The sequence below is a fragment of the Fundulus heteroclitus genome, chromosome 24 (genome assembly GCF_011125445.2).
Source record: "Fundulus heteroclitus isolate FHET01 chromosome 24, MU-UCD_Fhet_4.1, whole genome shotgun sequence".
NCBI lineage: Eukaryota > Metazoa > Chordata > Actinopteri > Cyprinodontiformes > Fundulidae > Fundulus > Fundulus heteroclitus.
In genome coordinates, this window is record NC_046384.1 from 18285785 (window position 1) to 18310226 (window position 24442).

General features: G+C 43.4%; 1 protein-coding gene across 1 annotated transcript in view; it reads left to right on the forward strand.

Annotated features, from left to right (window-relative positions):
• The window catches only part of mgat5 (alpha-1,6-mannosylglycoprotein 6-beta-N-acetylglucosaminyltransferase), a 63091-nt gene that overhangs the window by 35924 nt on the left and 2725 nt on the right, over nucleotides 1–24442 (forward strand). The window contains exons 10-15 of the mRNA XM_012871751.3: nucleotides 4132–4265; nucleotides 18675–18824; nucleotides 22139–22285; nucleotides 22363–22479; nucleotides 22966–23040; nucleotides 24219–24376. Of these exons, the coding sequence (XP_012727205.2) occupies nucleotides 4132–4265; nucleotides 18675–18824; nucleotides 22139–22285; nucleotides 22363–22479; nucleotides 22966–23040; nucleotides 24219–24376 (781 nt within the window). The remainder of the gene's footprint in view (nucleotides 1–4131; nucleotides 4266–18674; nucleotides 18825–22138; nucleotides 22286–22362; nucleotides 22480–22965; nucleotides 23041–24218; nucleotides 24377–24442) is intronic.

A 24442-nucleotide genomic window follows, 5' to 3' on the forward strand; every position in this document is an offset into this window, starting at 1 on the left:
AAATGTACGGTGAAGTTTTTATATTCAGTATTTAAAAATGGAAGCTTTAAACTTTAAATTTTGAAATGATTGTAGGAATCCTTCCTCTCATAATATGAAGTTGGTAAACACACCTGTAAGCCTCAGCTCAGATTTGTTTTATTACTGGGTTTTATTTTAAGATATTTTACATAAATCCTAAGTTTTATGTTCTGACTGAGAGAAAAAAAATCTCGTTTCATCTAAATTTTAACTACTGAATGGATGTTTTTTAGAGGGAAAAAGATAAAATCCAACAGACAGCCACTAATGGAATATCATCAAGAAGATTAGTAAATAGGAGCTCAGACTTTCAGCTCCCCTTTTTACTGTGATTATGAATGTAGGACATAGTGGTTTTATAGCTGTGCTGAGTTCAGGGCTTACACGCTCTAAGTTAAATCAAACCCATTTCCTAAGGCAGATGAGACACAATGTTTTAAGGAGGAAGGGAGCCAGCCCCCCCAGGGTGCTGACCTTTTCCCCATGGCTAAGAGAAAGTGAAATGTTACCCCGACTATTCCAGTTAGCGAGGTGAAGCCAGGAGTTGTGCCGAATCCAACTGCACCTGAATAAGGCCTTTGTCCGCTGAATAGGGGATGTCTTTCACATGAAACACAGGGGCTTTTGGAGAAGATCTAGCCAGGAGGCGCTAGGTTAGATGATATCTGGAGTGGAACAAGTGCACTGTGGTTTGGGCGAGTGTTAAAGCCACAAAGTGGCATCAGTTGCCGCCACGAGACTGGGGATTTTTTTCTGTTCTTTCTGTGCTGCACAACACCTTGCCTTCAGGCTGCAGATTACATGTATTCATTACATTTTTACAATGAAGTAATCTTTATTTGTTGGATGACCTTTTCGCTCTGAGTTAACCGCTTCTAGACATTTTAGTTATTATCAGGATCTGCCAAGAATACTGTCGAACAGTCACTGTACCTTACAAAAGTATTCACGCCCCCTGAAAGTTCTCACGTTTGTCATCATTTTACACCCAAAAACATACCTGTACCCCAGTGCTTAACTATATACGTTTGTTTTTAGTTAACCTTTCAGCTCCATACCCAGAACTTAAATCCAAAATGGATATTCCAAGTCATCCGATGGATATAGATGTAGCGATGGATTAAGTTAGTGGCAGTGAAATAATTCATTCTGGATTTGGATTGGTTCATTTGTGGCCATTAGGTTTTGCTCCATAAATCACTGAGTTCAGGGAATTGGGACTGTCTGGTCTCTGGTCAACAAGACACGATGGAGCTAAATTGACCTCATTAATCTATATCAGAGTTAGAATCTCAATGAGCGTTTTCTGCTGTTTACTTTGCGTTTATTTGATTGAGCTGTGCGTCTTTTCGTTTTCTGTCCGGAGCCAGGAGTGAGGCAAACCGTTCCATGAAGTTTTTACTGAAGAGCTTCGTCGGCTGCTGTTTTGCTTTTTTAAATTTGTACCAAAAAAAATCTAATTTCTTGGTTATTTGCTGCTTCTAATCCCTTCCAGAGATGGAAAAGAACACGTGTAAGAATTGAAAACAGAAGAGTATTTCTGCTTGGAGCCTTGGCAGCTCTTATCGTGGTGGTGATCTGCCAGTCTGATTGTCCCTGGAAAGCTATGATCGCTTACATCGCTGGCACACCTATTCACTTTGGCTTTTTTTTTTTTATGTGTGGGACAGTGAAGAGAAATCTAAAAGCTTTTACAAATACTTTCCTGAATCAGACTTTTAATGTTGATTTATTTCAAATCCAGCTGGAGCTTGAAAGACGTATATTTCCTGTTTGAAAATCAAGACATAGTCGTAGTATAAACGGACGCTATCCTTAGAAAATGATTCAATGTAAATGATTTAAACTGATCCCACATGAAAATTCAACGCTTGGGAAAACGCTCCTCATCTGAAACGGTTTCAGCTGCTCCATTTGACTGATTGCGACGCAGCAGCAAAACGAGAGAGCGCTGACACTGTTTTCTAGAAATGCTGTAGAAGTGACGAACTGCTCTTAAGAGTCAAGAGTCTGTTATTATGCAACCATAGCGATGGTTTGGTTAGGGTTCCTGCTGTAGCTGCGCTTCAGGAAGTCAGCCGGTACACGCCACAGCTCATCCACCGCAGAAACCTGTTTTATAGGTAGCGTTTTTCAGATAATTACGTCCAGAGGGACACGTCCTGCACCGATGATTATCGATAACTTTGCTCCGGAGGACCATGTTGTACCTCCTTCACTCCAAATCTAACAGAAGGAGTTCCGACTTCACTGCAAAGCAAATTCGTCGCCCGACTCGAGTTCATCAGTAGCAAAAAAAGCAGCTGGTTCTCCAGCAGCGCTGTCCTCCCAGGCTGTTTGTTAGCTAATAGTGATTGAAGCTGTAGCAAGCTGAGTGACATTTTGAGTGGCGGCTCTAGTGGGAGACCAGGCATCTGTTGCCAAAAGCATCAAGAGGGCTGAGCGCTAATTACCAGCCCGTGCTGTTTATACAGCCAGTTTGGTACGCTGCACTACTGTGGCCCTCTTTGTAGTACGCTTAAAACACATCTGCCTTTTAGCGGCGAATATCTGTGCTGTTTGAAGGATCTGGAGCAGATGTGCTTTTCTTATATTAAACCACCTTGGAGGTGCCAGTGTTCATATGAATAGTCTGTATAAGAAACAAATTACACCCTACCCATCCTAAACCAGGGGACATCAGGGAACAGAACAATAACAATTGTGTGAAATAATTAAAGCTTTAACTTATAGATTAACTGTGACATGATGTCATTATTAAGGTTTTAGTTTATTTGTATGAATATGAGTGTAAAACACAGTAGGCGTCATCAGTTGTCTGTTGTTTTTTCCCCAAATTATATCTTCCGGATGGTGTTGCTGTGTTCCTATATTGTTAGTCTTAATGTATGATCTTTACAATCCATCAGGTATTTATGGAAGTTGTTGTTTTCACCAACATGGCTCCTGCTCACACGGACACCTCCCACAGATCTGCTGATCTCTTCCCACGTGCTACGCCCACATTCCTGCTCTCTCCCACACACTTCCCATGCAAAGCTGGAGCGACCATGCCGGGCGGCACAAACGCTCCTCTGTGCGTCCTGCTGCCGAGGAGATTTGAATACTTCGGGTTACATTTGCAAACCTTACGATCCGATCTAGTTTTTGAGGGTTCTTTTTCTCTGAATGTAAAAACGGACAGCCAAGATATCTGCGCGGCTCGATGTAGAACCTGATGAATTCCCGTTTCTGCGCCGAGTTCAGACGACGACGCTTTTTACTGCCCGCGCTCATTTACTCTGAAGAAGGCCTTTTTTTTTTTTTTTTTGGTGTTTACTTAAAGGTGTCAGCCTGAGCCGATACGTTAAGCTCTCAGACAGAACAAACACTAGTTTTGACACATTCCAGCCAACACCTCAGCTGATAAATATATACGAATAAACATTAACCTTCTGCTGTTTTTGTCTTAAAGGTCGCCCTCACATCTTTCAACTCTTCTTTTATTTATTAGTTGGCAGAGAAAGTCTCGCCTCCCCCGACTAATTGGCCTCAGTTTGTCTCTGTGGTTAAAAAGTTCTGGTAAAAAACGAACTCTGACCGCAGCAGTTCCCTGCCACTCCACTTGAAACCACAACTATGCACCAACACACCTCTTTTAATGCAGCCGGTTTAATTCACTTCCTGGCTGCTCTGCTCGCACACTGCAAGCTTTTGGGTCGAAATGATATCGTCAGGCTGGTTTCACTCTTGTTCTGCTCTGACTGCAGTCCAGACCCTTGTCCACAGATTTGTTGTGCGAGACAGATGGCGGCGAGGTGAGGCGCTGCCAGCGCCGGGTACCACACTTGACCTGCTCATCTCGTGGTTCCCATAGTTACCAGTCATCGCTTGGCAGTCAGAAATTGTTTGTCTGCGGAGCAGCATCCACGTCCCTTTGGGTTTCTGATCTGTACTAAACTGTTAAAATGGATTCTAGTGTTTACTGGGTTTCTTCTTTTAATGGATGGAGTTTAAGGAGAAACGTGGCTGAATGTGTAAAATCGGTTGTTTTACTCTATTTTGTTGTTGTTTTTTTCCTCATGGAAGCCTAATTGAAATTCAGAGTTTTCTCTCGTTTCTCTGTGACAGCTCACACCCCAGACAACAGCTTTTTGGGCTTCGTCGTGGAGCAGCACCTCAACTCCAGCGACATCAAGCACATCGACGACATCAAGAGGCAGAACCAGTCTCTCGTCTACGGCAAAGTCGACAACTTCTGGAAGGTACTGTGATCTTTGCCCTACAACCAAAACACAAGGAACAACTTTCAAACCAGGAAACCTTACCATTTCTGTGCTGTTATAGAAAGAAAAATGCTTACTGGCTCCACCGGTAACCATGTCTAAATAGCCTTAAATGTATTTTTGAAGCTGTAGCAACATTTAACTGAAAATTCTGTGCATTTTTGAGCATTTTTTATTCACGCGCTATTTAGATCAAAGGGTCTCAAACCCGTCTTTAATAGGTGGATGTCCTTTTCTAAACGGAGAACGAAGGGCAGTGTATACAAGCAAATGCAGAAATGCATAGTATTTATGCACCCTTAGGCTTTCTCTTTTAAGAAAAAGTTATGATTTCCACAAATGGACAAATTCTGTCCGTATCTAGGTCGCTGACATGAAAGGGACATCTCTTTAGAGCTATGCCGGTGACCATCAGTGCATCTCTAAAGCATTTCTGAGAGTCCTACATCTAAACCCTTTGAAGAACCTTTTGGAGGGAGGCTTGTAAAGGAAAACTTATTAAAACTCTGGTTTAACTGCTTAAACAGCAACTTATCATCCCCTCAGTGGAGTTTTAATGCATTCAGATTCATGCTCACACTGCAGCACAGAGGCGTGGGGATTACTGTATCCTAGACAAAAACAACTTGGAGAGATTTGGGCATCGTCTGGTTGCTGTGGATGGTTGGATTGCTGCCTGCGCCTTGATGAGCTTTTAGCTGACACGTGTATGCTTTCTCCTTTTACTCAGACTTGTTGACAGAGGAAATCAATGAAATACTAATGAATGCTTCACATAACATGCAGGAACCCTCCGTCATCTGTGGATTATGTGAAGAAGTGTTGAGTTATTTTGTATTTCTAACTAGACAATATTTCTATTGTCCATATACTGATGGGATTTAGCCTGCTGCAATACATTAAGTCATGAAGTGGAATGAAACTGGGAGCAAATCCATTATTAAAAATGACATACTGAGGGGCGATTAAAGTCACATTATGAGTGTATAAATGTTAAAGGTATATAGCCACGTTATATGCTTAAAAAAGACCAAAAACCATTTGATCATGATAAAATAAGGTTATATACACCAAGCCTCCATCCTGATAATGTTTTGATGGTCCTTTCTGTGGATAAATTTAGTCCCAGCATTGGGCGCGATTAGCAGATGTAAACAGACATGGCGCCATCTAGTGACAGTATCGCAGAACTATCATAATGCCGGTTTGCTTAATTAATAAATCAAAATTAAATAATGGACTGAGCCTGACCCTCTGCCACGCCTCGCAGTAAATGGTAAATGGACTGAACTTATATAGCGCTTTTCCAGTCATGCTGACCACCCAAAGCGCTGTACACTACACATTCACCCAGTCGCTTTCACTAACACGCATACGTCACATCTGAGCAATATGCAGGTTTAGCATCCGCTTCAGTGAACACCGTTTATACTGGATTCCCAGCGACATTCCAGTCTTTTCCCTCTTGGATCTTGGACCTTTGTTCATTGTTTCGCCTTTAGACACTAATAGCTGTTAGCCGCTTCCCTGTTTTAACCCCTGCTGTGTATGCTCAGTACGTACTTGTTAAAATTGTAAATAAACACAAAAGGCTTTATTTACTAACTGAGCAAAAACAAAGCATAAAAAAACTAAATAACAACTAATGCGTCAGCTGGACATAATAATCTTTCATAAAAACTTTGTATGCAACCAGAGTGAGCTACTGACCAGTGACGTGCGGTGAGGTTCATAGCTGGTGAGGCACTGGCGTCATCAGAATCAGATTTGCAAATAGATGCATAGATTGACAGCAGTTTACAGGTTATGTTTCACTTCTGCATCGTTACACATACAAACTGTAGCTCACAAAACACACATTTCCTTAAAAAACAAAACAAAATAAATGTTATTACTGTCTTACCTTTACTTATAAATGAAGTCCATGCGTCGCTCCTTCTGCACAAAAACATCAGTCACTTTGCGATAGAAGTCCTCCTTATCTTCCTTCAGTTTTAAAAGTCTCTCTGTCTCAATGGAGATCACTGCCAGGGAAGAAAGCCTTCCTTGATCCGTCCTGTTCCTGCTGTATGTTTTCAGTCTCTTCAGGGCTGAGAATGACCGCTCCACTGACGCTGTAGTAGCTGGCACCGTGAGCACGAGCTGGAGCAACTTTGTCGCCTCAGGAACAGTTACAACAAGAGCCTTCTCGGCCAAAAAGTTGAGAAGCTGTCCAGGAGATTTGCATTCATCCCTCACCATTTTTGAGGGATGAATGCAAGAGAGGGAAAAAATCACTATCTCTATTATAATCTATCGCTGCACTTGACTTGCTTCCCGAATCGTTTAGCCTAGCTCGCTGTCACTTACTCGGCAGTTGAGGAGTGAACAAGACGAAGGTCTGGGATCTTGAGCGCCCCCTGCCATGAGGCAAGAGAACTGCCTGCCTCACCTCGAACCTGTTCTCTGCCGTTTATAATCGCTCATTACACGAAACACCTTACACAAACACAGTTGGTGACAAAAAGCACTGTACATTATATACATAAGCTAAATTATTGGAAATAAGTTCACATATTAAATTTGTTTAAACCATTTTATTGACGCCGTACAGCAACATGCTCTCTCCGCTTAGCAGCCAGCGCAGAGCCAGGGGTTGCGCAATCCAAGGTGAGGCAGAGCTCGCTGCTGCCTCACCGGCATCGCTTCCAAGCATTTGAATGGGAAAATAAGAAAATTCAGCGATTTTGAACAAATAAAAATCAAAATTGGTGAAGCTACATGAAAAATAAATATTTTTTTAGTACAAACCACCGGATGAATATAACAATTTAAATTACTTTATGATTATATATTTTCTTTCTTTCCATGATGGCTGGTGAGGCACTGCCTCACCTGCCTCCCCTGACCGCACGTCACTGCTACTGACGTATAGATTAAAAAAAATAGTGTGGATATGCACCTTTAAGGGGTTCTTGTTTTTAAGCCATAAGTCCCATTTACACTACCCTTGTTAAACCGATCCATACCGAGCTCGGTCTGAGCTTGGATCAGTTGATCTTTATCTCGGTTACCGAGCTCGGACTGGTCTCGGCATGGTTAAAAAGTGGTAGTGTAAACGGGGTAAGACGTGTCTGCGGTGACTTCAGGTTTGTTTTGGAGTCAATAGTCTGAGCTGCTGTGTGCCATTCAGTGAAGCTTTAAAGAGGGCAGACAGAGGGGGGGGAGCCCATTGCTCACAGCATGGGGCATTAGCTGCTAATCAGACTCCCAAGTGTGTTCATTACCTCCTGCTTTTAATTAAAGGGCCATTTTAGAGCTGACTTGATAACGAGCTGATAGACCGACTGTTTCCCTCTGTTGTCCCATTCGATTGTGCTCTTTTTAGATCTGTTTTGCTGCACTCCAGAGGGTTCGTTTTTGCTAATTATTTAAAAGAAGTAGAAGATTGTAGAGAGGTACAAGACCTTTATATGGGGTCTGAAAATGCTTTAAGGGGCTCTGAATCTGCAGCGGTTGTGGGTGCACGTCATTTCAGAAACGGTTTACTGTCAGCGATTGAGAACAGTGAAAATATTCTGGTTCTGGCAGAAATCAGCAACAAAACAGTAACTGGTTGAAGCTGACAGAAATATTAACTTTAATGGAGCAGTTTTTACAGCCTTGATAAGCAGAAGAGGAACTCTCACAGAGCCGTTCTGCTTTTGTTTTGTGGTATTTAGGAGACCTCTTCCTGTCAGCTTAAACAGGAAGTAGTGGCTATTGTGGGTTTTAGCTCAGAAACATCCAATGAGATCATTGAAAAAACTTCAATTGGTTCTCAATGATTAGAGTTTTTCTTGCTACAGAGCACAACTTACCTGTTACATGTCCATCCTTGTAGCTCGAACATCTTTTTGGGTTTTAAGTTATTAGGAGCTGTTCAGTTTCCCCCATGATTTTTAGATAAAGATCAAAAACTCACCTGCTTGTAAACAGTTTCAGTCAAAAAAAGACGGACAGAACACTGTTCCATTTCTAAAATTGTACAGGATGTAAACATGACGCACTGTGTCGGTGTAATATCACGATGCCAGACCGCATGACTTGTTGCTGCAATCACCCCAGACAAATAAGTCAATAAAAGGACGGCCAGGTTTGGATGTTAATGTGCTCATTATCGGTCAGACGGGTAGAGACGGCCGTAGAGGCGCTCATTACTGCGCCGAAGAGGCGGGAATCAGACGTCAGCCGCGGCAGCAGTCACAGTTTCAGGCCGTGCTGCTCGATGTTCTTGGAGGTCATCTTCAGTTGTCGGTGCATCTGGAACAACCAAAGAATTTCTTCATAATGTCCAGTATTTGCTGTACAAGTCTGGCTGTTTGTCATATATATATATATATCTCAGTACATAGCAACACCTGCTTTTAAGTTTGAAGTGAAGGCATTTAGAACACTTGATACACTTTCATATTTTATTTTTGTGTAATTCTGGTGATTCTGGTTGGTTTTCCTCCGTTATTGAGAATCTCCGTTTCACAGATTGGCTGCTTAGCTGAAAATGAATGTCTCTTGATGAAGTAATGGACCTCAGATAAACTACAGCCTGTTTAGAGGCCCCCTCTCTCTCTCTCTCTGCCTGATCAGTATGCTCGAGAGCACAGGTGCAGCAGCCACATTCATCCTGCGAGTGTACAGAGAAAAACGCTGCATGAAGCAGGCTGAGTAATCACTAAAGCTGCATTTACACTCTTATTTACGCCCATATTTTCAGGACACATTTTCAGTGCCATCTTAATCAGCATCCGTGCAGTCGGAATGCCTAAAGAGGAATTAGTCTCCTTTTTAAAAGCCGTGTTCTCTCATTCCCTTCCATGGGTTTATTAGAGCAGGTCCTATGATGCAAGAATCTAACTCCAACCTGCCTCGGGGTGGGAGTTATTTACAGACACACTGGAAAGCTCATAAATTGAATCTTGTGTACGTTAGGATGTAGGAGCTGCCATATTAGATCATGTTAGAGCGTGTGTGCATGAATGTGCTTGTAGCACAGGACAAACATGATCTCTCTCCTGTGCTACAGAGGGCCAATAAGGAGGAAAATAACAGGATGGGAGCTTCCACAAAAGCACCTGCTGATCTCAGCCTCCTAGGAGGGAGACATGTTTTTAACGCTCTTTTGAACGTTGAAATAACGCATGCTGCTGTCGTTTGTGGCTGAAATGTGCTGATTAGAAATAACAGTGGGCAGAAATGCTCATGCACAAACAAGAAGTCCTATAATCCCTCCAGAGGGCAGCTTTCCACATGACTTCATGCTTTCTTTACATTTACATCTGTGGCAACTTTAAGGTCAGAACTCTGGGCTCAGCATCGCCATCATCGTCGTCAAATTACTTTTATTAAGGATCCTGGAACTGCGGCGCTTGATGTTAGTGGCGAGACCTAAAATAAAATGGCCAGATCACCTCGGATGTCCGTTTCTATGGTAACTCAGCTGAAAGAGTAGAGATTCAGAGCGAAGCAGCAGAGAGTGACTGGCTGCCTTTTCTGTACCCTTATCTTTGTCCCCACACACATTCTCACAAAACAAGCTATTGTTTATGACAGCGACAGGGAGACATGATTATTTAAGGAACATAAAATATTACAATGCACATAACCTAATCTCATAACTAGATTTATTTATTTATTTATTTATTTATATATATATATATATATATATATAGTCCCCCAAAAAGGTATTCACACCCCTTGAACTATTTTCTCGCTCTATCATCACAAATATCACTGTAATGAATAATTATGAAGCGGAAGAAAAATGAGACATTGTTTCAAAATTTCTTCATGAAAATCTGTTTTCTGTCCCTTTGATATCTCTAAATAAAATCTGAGTATGAATCTAGTTCTTCTGTGAAGGCATCAGAGGTTTATAAGAGACCATCATTTTTAAATGTATGGCACAACTGTAAACAAAACCTACCAAGGCGTGGCTCTACACCTACACTGAATCAGATAAACAGGAAAGAGACCTGCAGCAGCTCTGGAGGAGCTGCGGTTATCCACAGCTCAGGTGGGATTGGATCTGTCAGCATAACTACTAGTTAACTTCACAACTCTGGCCTACATGCAAAACACTGTAGCAGACAACTGACTAGGGATGGGAATCGAAAACCGGTTCCTGTTCAGAACCGGTTCCGTGTTTTCCAATTCCATGGAACCGTTTGGCAACTCGCTCAACGATTCTCTTTTCGATTCCGTCGTGCTCCAGCTCTGAGCAGCAAGTTACGTAAGTTACGTCACGTTTATTACGCAAGTTACGCACACGGCATTCAGTAAGCAAGTACGGCGTGACCAGGCTTAAAGCAAAACAAAACAAATGGCGCGGTCGGAAGTTTGGCTTAATTTTAAGGAAGAGAAAGATGGCAACGAGGCGCTTTGCAATCATTGCAAAGTGGCAATTATATCCGCGGGAGGAAATAGATCCAACAGGCAGAAACACCTGCGCACACAACATGGCATACATTTTAATGAATGCCGTGTTTTTGATTCTTACCGGACAGAAGCTAAAGTTACGACCAGCATGGAAGGCAACTCTGGTGGTAAGTAGCTAGTTTTACATCACTAGCTGGTTTCTAGTAAACCATATGCCATTTCTGGAAATAAACCAATTTCCTACCTCTCTTTGGGGTTATTAAGGGAGTGTGCCTTTCTCATTAATCCAGCCCTTAATTGGTAGCATGTTTATTTAGAACTACTGGTAGCTGGAATTCTTACATGATTCTAGCTATTGCAATGGATGTAACGAAACATGCTACGAAGTTGCTCCGCAGTTCAGGGAGAGAGAGAAAGGTGGCGCTCATTTACTTAAATCAGGGGGAGATGAGTTTATTTCCCGAAATTGTCCAGTAATGCTTTTTCATTAAACTGAAAAAGCAAAAACCTTCTCCATTAGAGGTTATCTAAAGAGAGCTTAATAGGCAACTGTCACATTTTCTTGTATTCTTAACAACTCGTTTACTGCATTTAAGTTTGTTCTCATATTCCTTTTTTTTGTTACTCCAGTTGCACATTTGCTGTGGACATCTTGACCTTGTTAGTTTGTAAGGTCGTGTGATAGTTAAGTAAACAAAGTTGATGTCCATCATCAAACTGTTTGTTCTCCTTTTTTCCCCAAATTGGAATCGAAAAGGAATCAAATCGTTTCACAGAATCTATAAGGGAATCGGAATCGTGAAAATCTTTTCAATTCCCAACCGTACAACTGACACTGTGTAGGACCCTGAACACATCATCCCATTGGTAAACATGGTCGAGGTTGTCCTACACGACAAATATCTAAGGATAGAAGAAGAACTAAAATGAAATGGTTTACATCAAAGTATATTTGAGTTTAAATGGTCCAGTCAAAGTCCTGACCTAAATCTTATTGAGACTCTTTGGCAAAGCTTAATAAACTGTTGTTTAAGGTAAGGAAGTTTATTTATAAAGCGCTTTTCAGTAACACGATGATCCAAAGTACTAGATGCTCTCCATCAAAACTGGCTGAGCTTGAGCTATTTGGCAAAGAACAGTAAAACAATCTCCATCTGTAAACGATAGAAACCTGACAAAACATTGAAAGGTTTCAGTATTTTTGAAAGGCACCGTAAGCCGTTTTGCTCCGTGTGTATTTATGTCTTATTTTCACTGTGAAAGAAGCCATCCATCGAGGCAGAAAGGTGAGAATGAGCCCAACGCACAGAGCGGTGAGAGCTGCAGGCCTTTGGCATTAGATCAGAGAACGCGATGAAGAAAGAGGAACCACACAGAGCAGAAAAAAAACGCACACACACACAAAAATGGCACATGCAAAGTAGAGAGGGGCATGCTGGTAAACACACACAGGTGCATTTCCTTCCACCTTTACGCCGGGTTGTGGCGTTCAGCAGCAAAGCGTAGCTGTGACTCGACTGGTGTGATGTTGCAACTTTGTGCCACAGATGCTTTAATCCCACACGCTCGTTTTTTCTGTCCGTTGTTTTTTTCCTTAAAAGGAAAAAGGCACAAAGCACTTTGAACTGTTTAAACTACTAACACAACCACATAAAGAGGTTAAAATGTGACGACAGAAACGTGCGGGGTTAAATGTAAATTGTAAAGCATTCAGCAAAGCTGGATTTATTTATCCACAGTTAGCAGCATGATTAAAACTTAACGACACACTTCTCTGAAGAATTGTTCGATGAATCGAAACGCCGCTAAGACGCCCCTGAGGAGCGGGGCTGTGAAAGCGGCGATAACTGCAGGTGTTTCCTTCACTGTGGCACCAACTTTAAATATATCTGCAGCGTGTTTGTTTTGCTGTTTGCTCTTCCTGTTGCAGCTCTCTGCCTCTTCACATATGCTCAGCCTGGTGCGCTTGGATGATGCAGCCCGCAGATGCACAGCAGGGACTGAGCTGTCGGCTCACATAGCTGCTCCTCCACCGTCTCCCAGTCCAAAAACAGGAGAGAGAGAAAAAAAAAATCATGCTCTGGCAGAGCACCAATCTCCAATAGATTATAGGCTATTCTGTCTAATGGGCCATGGCAGAGCGCTGAAAAGAAACTGTTTCCTGACTCCACTCCAAGCACCTCTGGATGTTGTTATACCCCGCCATGCTGCCCTATGGGCTTCACAGGCGTTTGTTGAGCTGTTTATGGATGTTTCTAGATGGATGGTTTCCCATTGTCATGTTGAGAAGAAAGATCTAAGATGAGACAAACTAACATTTATAAAGGTAGATAAAGATAACTAGGGATTTGCTCATTTGGGAGAAAGCAGAGCCATCACAGGATTACTAATTTCTTTTAAATTGTCAGTATACGACTGTACAAATGAACACGTTTTAGGCCTTTTAGACATGTAGCTGGGTATTTATAAAACCGCCCACATCCTTTTTAAAAATAATACCGTACACACATTTTTAGAAAAGATTTATCCACACAAACCCATTTAAATTCACCATTAACCATTGTTTTAAACATGCCAGATGAATAAGGGGGCAGTCAGCCAGAAGGAGTCCTTCAAAATAAAAGCCATGTTGAGCAGCGTTGTGCTTTTTGTAAAACAGCTGATCCTTACCTGCTTTTTCTCCTTTGCACCTCAACATATTTGAGCAGCTGTGCACGTAAAACTAAATGAAAAGCATCTGGACCAGCTGTGATGTTTATAGTGCTCCATGTACGCTCTTACTTCTGTCCAGTTTAACATCAATTAGACGCATATTGTTAATAATCACAACAACAACGTAGAAATCAGCACCTCTCTGCAAGCATTCATTCATTTATGTGTGGATGAAAGGCAGAACCGCATAAAAATGTTTCTATTTCCCCAGATACCCGGCTACATGTGGACTAGGCTGGTGATGTAAACTGAGAGATTTTCAGCATGATTGGCTGATCAGAGGTTGATCCTTTCCTGATCAGACAACCCACTGATGACACATAAAGCTGTGGGTGCTGCTGCCTCAGAGGTGGCCGTTTCAGTTTCAGTGTTCAAAATAAAGTCACAGGAAGCTCAGAGATTTAAGAGGCTATTTAAAATGACAAAAGTCATCAGCTGCGTTTCCACCGACCATCAAATTACGCAAATTGTAATTGTGAAAATAAATTTGCTTAATGGAAACGAAAAAAGGAAGAAGTGGGTGGATGATGGCGCAGCATGTCTTTTTTTTTTATGAGTTATCGCTTAAACAAACTTATTAACGTCATCTGATTTTTTTTATTTTATTTTTTTTATTTGTCATTTCCTATGCAATGAAGGCACACTTGTGGTGTAACAAAATATTAACACAACATTTGTAAAACAAATCAGGCTGACAGGATGATAAAGATGTCTTATCATTTAACCTCTGTTCCGGAACAATTTCCAATTGGAAATGTTAGCAACATTTTTTACCTTTCAGTGAAGGCAAGGAGCTGCGTTCTTTAGGGAAAAGGCACTGAAACTATGCATGTATTGACCCCCATATTAATACAAAAACATGCGGTATAGCCCTGTCGGCTCGGTACGCACACGTACCAAACGAATACAGCGTTGTTTTAGAACTGAGCACACGCTGAAATGTTTGTGCGGAGCCAAGTGCACAATAAAGCGTTCTGTAGAGTGGCTTTATAACGTGACACCAAATCAAAACAGGGAGGACTCCCTGCTCACTACACTCTATTTGGGAATATGAAGGTTTTTCTTCATGCAGCTACAGTGGAGAAAGAACCGGAACTTTGTCAGCCTTTTCAACACTGATAAAAAGGCGCTGAAACTGAATTACTCACCTGAACCCAGTGGCGTCTGAAGCGTTCGTATTGTGGAGGGGACACGTTGGCTAGAAGAGTGGCTAAAGTGCGGTTTACGCAGACTTTACTGGTCTGTCGAAGTTTTCATTTTATCTGCAGTTAATAAAGCGTTTCATTTAGAAAAAGATCAGCTCCTACCAGCTCCGTTTGACACATGTCTGAAGTTCAATAATTTCTACAGTCATAGTAACACCAACCCCCAGGACCTTTTATTACTGCAAGTCCCCAAAGTAAACCCGACATGTTTATCCAGAGAATATGTCGAACTCTTGGCTAAATTCTCATATAAACCAATACAACAACCTCTAAAACTATAAGCAGTTGAATCAGGACGCAAACAAAATCCAGGAATGTTTAGTAGTGTTGCACCGATGCCATTTTATGGCCCCGATACCGATACCATCTGTTTCAAACTGATGTGTCTGTGTATATATGAAGAACTGCATACTACTTAGGGTAGTAGAACTTTTTATTACCTACCTGGAATGGGTGACAATAGCTGAATAAACTTTTGGCTCTCAAAGGCCAAAATAGTGCAACATTCGTGAAATTATAACATTATAACAGTCCTGCAGTTCAACTCTGGTGGTTTAAGCGGTCAGACATGCTGCTTCTGCTCAGCTGAGTTTGTGTGTAAATTTGTTCTCACTATCCTAGCGGGGCAGTCCTACCCTGTAGCACCGTAAGCCCCCGTTTCTGCAGCCTCTACCCCTGCTCCTGATCTGACTTCTGCTGCTGAGCGTCCCATGAAGTATGAATAGACGAAGCTCTTCCCACCCTATGAGTGAAAAAGTCTGTTCTCATGGAGTATGTAAGCAGCTTTGGTCTATGACTTTGTTTCTGACCTGGGCCGGCTGGTTGCTTGTATAAAGGAGTTCTGTAAAGGCAAACTTCACGCTTTGCCATAAACTGTGAGCTTGGCGAGTCAAATCAGTTTTGATCAGTGATACTTCTTGATGCAGTGCAGTCTGAAGACTTGTGTCTGCATGAGGTTATGTCCAAGGACTTTATCTGGGCCCAGTCTGTCTGAGGATGTTTGCTCACTATGTTGACATGAAAATGACTGGATTGTTAATCTGCATTGAGATAAACCAGAGTTAGACCATTCCTACTTTCATGATCAGGCCTGTTGCTTGCTCTCTGCAGAGATGTCTGGCAGACTGTGTGCTACATGGGAAATTACTTTTTTTTTTTTTCCTCCTGCAACGCTGATTGAATGAAGTGAATTTTTCCTCTGACTGACAAGCTTCCAGTTTTGGGGTGCCAGTGCATGTCGGCTGGAAACGTTTTCAGATGGCCGAGGCTTTCAGAGGAACGTTTGATGTTGACGACAGTTCTGGGATGGCTCCGTCTGCATCCTGATGAGACTGGAGCTCCTACAGCTTCAGATAAATGTTGCATCAACTCACAAGCTGCCTTCCTGGAAGGATCAGTCATAGCCTGGGAACGAAGACGCACCTCGGACATCTAGGAAGAAATATACGTTGCTGCTAAGACTGTTTGCTGGGAGCAGCTAGAGGCGAGGAGTTTATTGAAATGTCAGATTCTTTTAATGCAAAGCTAATATTAGGCTCTACCACACATTCATCCTCTGTTTCACCTTAGACTCAAGAAGCTTTGTCGCCAAGGAGCGCACCTTCTGCTCCAGGTGCTCTGGGCCTTCAGCAGAGAAACGGGGATTTTATTTCCTGGTGCAGCAACAGCTAGTCTGATGGTTAGGAAATAAGTTATTAGAAACTTTGGTTTACTAAAGTGGACATGAGAATAAATCTGTTAGGTTTGTGTTAAAGGTGTCATCAGGGGAACAATTGTCACTGAGGATTTTGTAAAAAGGTTATTCCCCAATTTTCTTTCTCCTACTAAATAAATGTTTAATCTAAAGGCTGGATATTTAGACTTTTACACATCTTTACAATTACTGCTGATAAATGGGTGTTTATCTTTGTCTAATATTCACTGCTATTACATATTAAAATGCTGAGGGTTGAAGGTTTTCCTCTTAAAAGTAAAATGAAAGCTATTTAGGCGCTGTATATGTGGGATTCTCAGCCTTATTCTGCTTGTTTCTCAGAGGCTGTACGTTGGCCAGTAAGCTTTTCTTCCCCAGACACTCATCGCTCAACCCTCCCGTTTCCTCTCTGAGCCGGGGTTTACAAATTCCCCCTGATTTACAAGGCCATAAAAGCTCACTACCGCCGCGTCCTCCAGCCTCAATCAGCCTCGCCAGCTCAAGCAGTAATTTTATAACTCTCAGAGCGTGTACTCCCGCTCGGAGCTGCTGCCGACCATCCATCGATCCGCTTCCTGGTTTTACGTTGCAAATTGGCCGATCCAGGGGAGAAGCGCACATCCCCATGGGTCAAACATGGACGTGAGATTCACATCCGCACTGCAAAAACGGAACTAAAAATAAGTCAAATGTTCTTAAAATTAGTGTATTTGTCCTTGATTTAAGCAGGTAAATAGGATGATTTGCCAATGGAATAAGATTTTTGCTCTTAAAATGGGAACAATTCATCTCCATCATCTTATTTCAAGTGCAGTATATCTAATTATCTTATTTTAGGGGTTAAAGTGCTCATTCCATTGGCAGATAATCTTATTTACCAGCTCAAATCAAGGATAAATACACTAACTTTAAGAACATTTTACTTATTTTTAGTTCCGTTTTTGCAGTGCGTCGCTCTTCTCAGACGTTGTCCCTAACTCTGTGCTGACTGTTTAAGCGTCACGAGTGCAGGAAATAAAACAAAGAAGGCAAAGAAAATACCTCAGTTGTTTATTTTTACCGGCGTTGTAGTTTTTCTATGTACAAAAACACGTTTTCTAGGTTCTATTTTGTGCACATCCTCTCCGTTGGCCTCCTCCCGCCCCACATATGCCCCCCCCCCTTACCTGCAGATCAGCGTAGGATGAGCAGTGTGCACATTTCCTCTGCTGCTGATGTGTTTTACACTTGACCTGCACACGCTCGTGTAAATCCTCCCTCACAAACACATCCTCGCTCCGTTCTCCTGAGAGAAAAAGCGTGCAGGTTTGTGATTTCACCTCCCAATTAAAGATTCATTTCCATCTCTCTCTCCGTCCTGCGCACGCATCGACAGATCACACACGTTCACGTCGGGCTGCTTTAGTTACAGCAGGCTGGTTGGAGGCATCTGATAGCGGGGGGGCCTCCAGGGACCCAGGCGAGCGCCTACCTGAAATGTAAGCCCCTAAAGGAAGCTCTGAAGTCAGCGGAGCACAAGGTTTCTCTCAGCTGAGTTTGTGTGCAGAGGATCTGCGTGAGTTTGTCCTTTAAAATGTTGTTTCCTCATGGGTCTCTGCTCTATTTTCAATCACTGTGTCAGAGTATGTTTGTGTGTGAGGTCTCCTGCAGTAAAGAAGGAAATGGACACAAGCTGATCGTAGCGCTGCGTGGATCCGTATCAGCGTGCTGCAAAAGGCGTTTTGTCTTAACTGGGTTATATTGAAGCCCCCCCCCCATGCTGACGTGAGTAGTTTAAGTGACAGACCAACACAGCGGTACATAAGAGCAGGGAAAAGATTTCTGGCTTTTTGAAAGGCTTTGTGGATAAAAATCTTAAAAGTAAATGCATTCAGCTCTCTATACTCTGACACCTTTCCATGACTTATTATTATGAACACAACCAAATGACCAGGTGAGACTAAAGCACACATTTTGACCAATCCGTCAGGATGTTTAATTGAATCTGACTTTCTAAATGCTGTGAGATGACGCGTGTTGTAAACAGGCGCTGAACGTAACTAAATCCCATCAGTAAGGTAGTTGCAGTCTCGCTACCTTGAGTTGTCACTTATTAAACGCTTACAGATTAGATAATCCTGAAATTAATAAGCCATGAGGCTTGACATTTTATCTTCAGCTGTAAATACGCCATAAATCTGATGGCTCTTACATGTTTCCTTTACTGAACTTTAACACAAGTCGGCATATTTTGTGTGAGCTCTTTGGAGACGCTCATGTCGGATACGCTGTCATAAAAGCAGATTAGCAGGGCTTTAACAACCTAACTACTACTCTGCACATCTTCTCCCTCCTCACGTGGAATAAACCTGAATGTGTCTGTTTGTTTTCTCCGTCTGGCTCCAGGACAAGGAGAAGTACCTGGACATCATCCACGGCTACATGGAGGTCCACGGGACGGTGCACGGCACCAGCACCGTCTACCTGCCCAGCTACGTCAAGAACCACGGCATCCTAAGCGGCCGCGACCTGCAGTTCCTCCTGCGGGAAACCAAGGTGAGGGTCTCACAGAAACACGTCTGTGGTGTCCACAGCTGGTGGTTATGGAGACTATCAGTAATTCTCTGCTTTGGGCCTTGACCCTCCGCAGAGGGAAAGCTTTGATTGCTCGTCCTCTGAAACTTTCCTGTCAGACGCTCAGAGCAGAGAGAGGTCAGACAGAAACGGCTACAGCAGAGGTGTACATCATATTTCACACTTTCTTAGAGGAAATCGATTGAGATTCCAAGAGTTTTTCTGTTGTTCTGCCCTTAAGAGCTTCAGTTAGGTGCTGACCAGTCAAACGCTGAAACCTGACTGCCTGATACCAAACCTGCTTACTCCATACCTCTATAGCTACTATGCTGCATCCCAGCTCAGACACCCTGAATCAAATGGCTGTCGCCCCATCAGCAGTCACTCAGCTCTGCAGAGGCCTGGCGACCAACCGTTCAGTAGATCCAGCATCTAAATGCTGCAGGATGGCAGCTCTAATAGCTGTAAATAATCACATGATAAAATACGGTTTGCATTAAAAACCAACGACCGCTCCATCGGACTGATGCTGAGCTCCTTAAATGTTCTCTAAGGAACCGCTGAGGTCGTCCAGAAGAGCTGGACAGATGGATTCTGTTTACCATTCTGAGATAAATCAACTGGACCCGGTCACACTGATCAGAGTAAAATTAAATTAAATACAGAAGCATGGCGGACTCCAATAAATACGTTGAACTTTGTAGTTGCAAGGAGATGAAATGGGAGTAATAAAGATTTCAACGGTTTTGCAGCAGCCATCATATATCAGAGGGCCTCATTAAGTCGCTGACACCTAAAATTCAGCGTGGAGCCGTTACACAGCCGAGGGAGCTGCTGCTTTGTCACTCCGTCACAGTTTGCATGACAGCTGTCATCTCTGTCATCTTTATGATGTGAAATTTACATTTTAAGCCGAGATACGGAGACGAGATCCTGCTGTTTATTTTCTCCCCCACCGTCTGTGTGTGTGTGTGTGTGTGTGTGTGTGTGTGTGTAGCGCTGCACACTACCAGAGAATTCATGGAAATGGTGAGGCTCAGTATCGCGTCCTATCTTCTTTGTGTGGCGTTGCCTTCATGGAGCACCTGGATGGTTTGCTGGCACCGTTCCTGGGAACATTGTCTGACTGCGCTGTCGATGCTTTAAGCAGAGGAATGAGCTGGTGCTCCGTTAAGATGTCTTCTGAATACAAAACCTTTACATGACACAAAACAAATGATCTAGAAAACAATATGAAAGTACAAAGAAAGCTTTTTTTTATCTAGAACAGCACTTGCTCATGTTATTAAAGCCTGCACTAAGGTTTTGAATTGTTAAAATGTTTATTTATTTGAAGTTTCACCTTGTCGTAATACTTAATCTGTCACTATCCTGATCATTGTTTTTTCTGTTGTAATGTCAGTCATTTACCCCTTTAAAGCTTCTGAATCATTAATGTCATTTCCTCATAAAATCTGTTATGAACTGAGTTCCATTTCAGAAAAGTTTAGCGTTTAAAATGCGACCGTGTGTCAATGACTGCAGCATTAGGACTCTCAGATAAAGGGCCCACCCATGATAAAATCATCAGAGATGTTTCAGGGCATTGCAAAATAACCATGTTCTAGTCGGATGGAGCGTTTCACTCCATCCTCACTGCTAGTGGCAGCATCAAGCAGTGGGAGACAGGAAGCTGCTCAGACTCCATGGCTGCTGATGTCCAGCATACAGGGGGAGTTAAACACCAACGTATTAGTGTCCTTCCTCTCAACACTTTGGTATTTGAGCTTTTCAACGAGGTATAAGGCCTAAATTTAGGAGTTTTGGAGATTACAAACTCGATAAGGTTGTTTTTCCTCTCTGGAGCTGCTGATGGATGGGTGCAGCCTGCTGCGGATGCTTTAACCCATCTGATGAGCAGCAGGCTGATGCAATTGTTGCTTTAGGGGGAGTAAGAGTCTGAAAGCACACAGGAGACTCTTTAACAGTTTAAAAAACCCGTGTCAGAGCCATTTATTTAGCTGCGATGTGTCGACGTTCCATCCGGCTTGTCGTGTATTTATTTTTTGTTTTTTTTCGTCTCATTTGTGTCTTGGAGCTCGGCGTAGCTGCACAGTGAGGCAGCGGGCTTCTTCAAGCGTGCCAGTCAGTGGGAGCTTTGATACGGAGCAGTGCAGCATGCAGGCAGAGGCTTCGAGGAGAACATGTAAACAGGATGGTTTTAATGTGAGCTAATGGGGAGAATCTGGGTCAAAGACATATTCCCCATTGATTTGTGTAGTTTTTTTTTTTTTTTCCTCTCTTCATTTTAATCCATAGCAGCCAGATCAGAGATGCTGGCTGGTATCCATGAGCTCCTCCCTCTGAGCCTCAGAGTCCTTCAGCCTGTATGGATTCAGCCCCCTTCCCTCCTCGCTCTATAAATAGTGCTCTTTGTTTCTCAGCTTTGAGGAGGAATATTAAAGAGCGCGGCTTGTGCTGCCACCTGTTGGTCAAACAGGGCATAAATACTGCAAGAGCCCACAGAGCATAATTATCAACACAAGTAGGAGCTGTCATGTGAGCGCAGGCAGATTTTAAGCTACAATGCAGCATTGTGTGTTAGCAGCTGCTCTCTGTCAGCCTTTTTGATGGCAGTCTCTCGTTGTTGTGGACAAGCTGCTCTGCAGCAGTTTACCGCCGGTCTTCAAAATCCCAACCAGCCTTACTTTAACGGTTCACGGTTGCATCGAGTCATGTGAAGTTCCCGCGGAGGTTCAGCGCGCCTCCGTCTGTAACCCATGTTGACAAACTCCTGCAGGCTCATGGGAGGGCTCAGCCCAAGATTGATGTCTTCCTATTACTCTGCTTGTTTTTCCTCCCTTGTTGCTCTTAGAGAATGTGCTGCCTCCGCCGTATTTTGTGCTGATAACATTTAGTTTCAAAGACGCCTTAATGGCTGATGTCAGACAGCAAATTAACTTCACCGCCGCTGCAGCCTGACTGTTCTGAGTATTTCAGGAGATGAACTCCTCATTCTATGAAAAAGTCAAAGCACAACAACAACGCCTTTAAGTAAAATCCATGCTGGTGGTGGCAGCATCATGCTGTGTGGATGTTTGTCTTCAGTATCAGAGCTGATGGGTAGAGAACCTGTTAAAGGCTGAAAGACACTAAACACGCAGCCAGAGCTACACTGGAACGCTTTCTATCAAAGCTCATTCCTGCTATAATGTCCTAGTCAAAGTCCAGACAGTAATCCAGTTGAGAACCTGTGGCAACACTGGAAAAATAAAGTTCCCCTTTAAGTTTTTACTGTGTATTTTTCTATATTTCAGTTGTTTGTGGGTCTGTCCTTCCCCTACGAGGGTCCCGCTCCTTTAGAGGCCATCGCCAACGGCTGCGCCTTCCTCAACCCCAAATTCACGCCTCCGAAGAGCAGCAAAAACACGGACTTCTTCAAAGGCAAGCCCACCCTGAGAGAGGTGAGAGGACACACCTGTGCATTGGAACGGCTCGTCTCTGCTTTCTCCTCCTCACCTCTGCTCCGTCTCGCCCACAGCTGACCTCTCAGCATCCGTACGCAGAGGTGTACATCGGGCAGCCCCACGTCTGGACGGTGGACATAGAGAACTCTGCCGAGGTGGAGCGCGCCCTCCGCTCCATCCTCAGCCAGAAGGTAAGAAGCAATCAAACGCGCCGGCTACTAGCGCACACGTAAGCCCGCGCTAGCAAGACAGATGTGGAGATAAAGGATGAAAGTGAGGCCGGCTCCATGAATATGCAAACCTGCCGTATCGCTGTGCTCTGCCCACTGGCCCAGAACAAAAGCTTTGTTCAGAGGAGCAGCCTGAAGAGTCTCGTATGCCTCGTGATCAGCAGCCTACCAGGCTCCAGCTTGGCTCGCTCTCCCTGCCTCCCCTTCGTCCTCGTCTTGCCCCCCCCCCAGCACAAAGACACAGAAAGCGACTCGGTGCAACAACAAAGGCTGTAGTTGTTGCTCCTGTGTGCTTTAAGCCTTTAGCTGTAATCCAGAGTGAGCAGAGACCCAAGGGGCTCTGGAGGCAGCGGTACACGGAGCGGGCGCATGGATAAAGTTTCTCTTCCGATGCCCATATACTGATCCGTCTCTAAATAATGAGTTTTGTTGTGTTTTTCCCGTCAGATCGAGCCCTATCTGCCCTACGAGTTCACCTGTGAGGGGATGCTGCAGAGAGTGAACGCGTTCATCGAGAACCAGGTACGCTCTGCGGAGGTTGTTCCTGTTTACACATGAGATCTCCTCCTGTCTCTCTGAAAACTGGTGGTTGTCCTCTGGCACCGTTACAGAATGAAGGTTTAATTAATCGTAGCTTCTAATTAGCTGCATGTGAGGCGATTATCAAGGCTCACTTTCCTAGAGGGTGAGCTCTTTGTTAGCTGGATCCTGGAGCGCCTTCTCTTTGATCTTCTTAAAAACAAACAATAAAATAGCAGATCATAAGAACCCTTTGCCCAGATCCCTTGAACATTTTCACTTCTGCTCACATATAAAAAAGCTAACTACTTTATTAGTAGTTTATCATAGACCGCACAAACTAATGCACGGTGGTAAGGTTGCAAAAGATTGCGATTTTTAAACAAAACTAAAGTATGAATTCAAATAAAATCTTCTGTAGCGAGTCATCGTCACCTGATAAGTTAACAGAGCCTGGTGGTGTGTAATGTAACCTCAGCCTAAATCCAGCTGTTCTAGGCCTCAGAGGTTTGTTGGAAAACACAACAGGGCAGGTCCTGGAGACGTTTAAAGTAGAAAGCATTGTTGGGGGAAAAAGCCGTAGAAGGTTTTGTTAATTTACTATAAACCATGTGGAAGAAGATGCTCCAGAGACTTGGGCTCCATCTGAATACCCTATAGCTTCTGCTCCCATCTCCTGTTCCGTAACTTTTTACGGGGTCAACAGTAAGAAGTCTGTTATGGGGAGGAAAGGAGCTTTGGACTGCTGTGCTGATTTCAGACAGCTTTAACTCCGCCGTCATTACAGGACAGAGACGTTCATGGCTGAAAATGAACTACAAATGTGTGCCCTCTCCTCTCTGGACATTTTCGTTGCTTTCTGTGTGGAGGCTGTGCTTGTGAGTCATGTCACGCAAAGGATTGTGGGATACCTTAAGGGTTCATAGCACCGGTAAGGGACTTTGAGAGGTTCCTAGGCTAAACTAGCCGTGATAGGAAGCATACAGGCTCCTTTTCCTACCTCCTTCCTTACTGACTGCGCTATTCAGACAGCACTTATGGTGACTGCTGACACACTTCCTCTGTAGCTAAAGAGTCCTTGCTCTAGAACGGTATTCAGATCGAGCCTCCGACTCCACAACTGAAGCAGTAATACGTGTTTCCTGTCTGTGTTTCCTGACAACGTCTTCTTTCCTGGTCAGGACTTCTGCCATGGTCAGGTCATGTGGCCCCCCCTCAGCGCCCTGCAGGTCAAAATGGCTGAGCCCGGTCAGTCATGTAAACAGGTGTGTCAGGAGGCGCAGCTCATTTGTGAACCCTCCTTTTTCCAGCACCTCAACAAGGACAAAGACCTGGAAAGGTAGGAATCTGGGCAACGCTCGCCTGGATTGTTAAAAATGGCCGCAAGGTGGAAGAAGTGAGCCTT